This window comes from Meles meles, chromosome Y (assembly GCF_922984935.1).
Source record: "Meles meles chromosome Y, mMelMel3.1 paternal haplotype, whole genome shotgun sequence".
Taxonomy (NCBI): Eukaryota; Metazoa; Chordata; class Mammalia; order Carnivora; family Mustelidae; genus Meles; species Meles meles.
In genome coordinates this window covers 40,259,746-40,262,087 of record NC_060088.1, presented here as the reverse complement: position 1 = coordinate 40,262,087, position 2,342 = coordinate 40,259,746, and the positions used below count along the sequence as shown (strand labels likewise).

Genomic DNA, 2,342 nt, shown 5'->3' with positions numbered 1-2,342 from the left:
GTGCTCATAGGATGCAGTGGTGTGGGTGAATAAAGACTCAGTCTTTACCACAAATACTAACTCATGCACAATTTCTCTATTGTTTTATTTTATGTTATTTCTCCCTCTCTATCTCTGATTACAAGATCCATTATCAGCCCATCATCATGGGCAACTACTCCAGTGGATTTCCTTTGCTATGACTTTTACTCAAAACTTTGAGATAGATATATGTATATATAGATATAGATATAATATATATATGTATATATCTATACATATGTATATGTATATATGTGTATATGTGTATATATGTATATACACACATATGTATATACACACATATGTATATGTATATATGTATCTATATATATCTATATTATCTATATCTATATCTATATATCTATATCTATATATAGATGTATATCTATATATATAGATCTATATCTATATATTTAAATTGTGTATATATCTATATCAATATATACATCATATATATATACAATTTAAATATCTATATCTTAGCGCTTGCGCTACCGACTTCTGGGCCGGGACTCCTACCTCCAGCTAGTACGCAGACCGTGTCGCGGGAAGCCCAGTTGATTAGGATGATCACAGACGTGCAGCTCGCCATCTTCGCCAACATGCTGGGCGTGTCGCTCTTCCTGCTTGTCGTTCTCTATCACTACGTGGCCGTCAACAATCCCAAGAAGCAGGAATGAAAGTGGCGCTTTCTCCGCCCCAGGGTTCCAGGACATAGTCTGAGGCAAGATGGAGGGTATGAGGGGCCTTCACACTTCACTTCATCCCTCTACCCATCACAACATACAAAGCAACTACACCTGGATTTTTTCAAACAACTTTTATTTCCTCAAAGTTTCCTTAACCCTATGGAACAAGAAGCTGCCACTGTGTAGGTCCCAGTATAGGGGTTTCTTTTCAACTCCCTCCCCCCAATATAAAAATATAGATATATTTTTTGTGGTAAAAATATCTATATCTTTATCGATATACATCGATCTATAGATCTATATCTATATCGATATATATTGATATCAGGTATCCAAGATCTTTTAATCTGTGATGTTGAATTCACAAGCAGAAGAAAAAGAGAACAAAGGGGGTGATTATGCACAAGGTGTAATGATTGTAATGTAATGTAATGATCAATATATATTGATATATATATATCGATATAGATATAGATATTTAAATTGTGTTGTGCCTAAGAACAGAACACTAAGAATTGTTTTTTACTTAATAATATGATTTAAAACGTATTTCTGTTGTCATATGTATCTCTATAGAATACTAGAGACTTAAATTTTCAATCGCTTAGTATCGTAACTTGAGATTCTGATTTAGAAATTATAAGGTAAGGAAAACATTCAATAAAAAGGAAAAATAAATCAAAACACTAAACAAACAGACATAAAATAAAATAAAAACAAAATTTAAAAAACACAAAGAGTAAAAATAAGCTTTCAACAAACTGATATTCATAACCATGATAGAGACACAGTGATCTAGTTTTCACGACTTATAAGAAATATATTAAGAACTTACATTATTAATTTGTAATCTCAAGGTCTCCAAATTCTGCTTATTTCTTCCATTTGTATCTTCCTTTCCCCAAATTATTTTATAGGGATCTGTCTGATCTATTGATCAGAGATCCACACTCTCTTTCAGAAATATCCTAATAGAACTGTATTCCTAGTATTTCTAATAGTGTTCTAAAAATAAAACAAAAACAATGTACTCATAAACATCGTTTGAGAATCATAAATTTATGACATTTCTCTGTTCACATAATATGTGCACATACATGTGTACTGTATACTCATATTCTTATAAAAACAAGAATATAAAATGTATATACAAATTGAGAAACAAACTATGAAGATAGGTTTACAAATAAGGAATTGTTCAAATCAATTAAAATTGTACAATTTTTCATAATTTCTAGTTGGCCTATTAGCAAATTGGAGGTATTTTGAATGGCTAATTATCTCCTTAGAATGTATATATCTCTTCTAGCCTCCAAAGGTGACATACAGGACCAAAACAGGGAATGTTATTAGTTGAATGGAATCAATGAGTTCTGAGTTCCAAGGTTGGAAAGTAAACTAGAGAGCTCCAAATGTGGAATTCCTGAAAAGTCAGAGAAACAAGTTAAACAAAAGAGCAACTGGCAAGGGATGGGATGTCTTAAAATTTGTTCATTACATATATGATGTCTTTAAATAGGCAGGTTTTGTTGTGCTCAAAAAGTTCTCTTTTATGCCTAGTGTTTTAAAAGTTTGTAATCATTGCAAATATTGAAGTTTATAAAATGTTGTTATGGGGCCTGTGGGTGGCTT

At 31.8% G+C, this 2,342-nt stretch overlaps 1 protein-coding gene across 1 annotated transcript; it reads left to right on the top strand.

Moving 5' to 3' along the window:
• The first annotated feature begins 520 nt into the window (after window positions 1-520).
• LOC123935881 (dolichyl-diphosphooligosaccharide--protein glycosyltransferase subunit 4) lies at window positions 521-872 on the top strand. The gene has a single exon (XM_045996720.1). It carries the CDS (start codon window positions 588-590, stop codon window positions 699-701), a length of 114 nt encoding a protein of 37 aa, XP_045852676.1. The 5' UTR covers window positions 521-587; the 3' UTR covers window positions 702-872.
• Window positions 873-2,342: the final 1,470 nt, after the last annotated feature.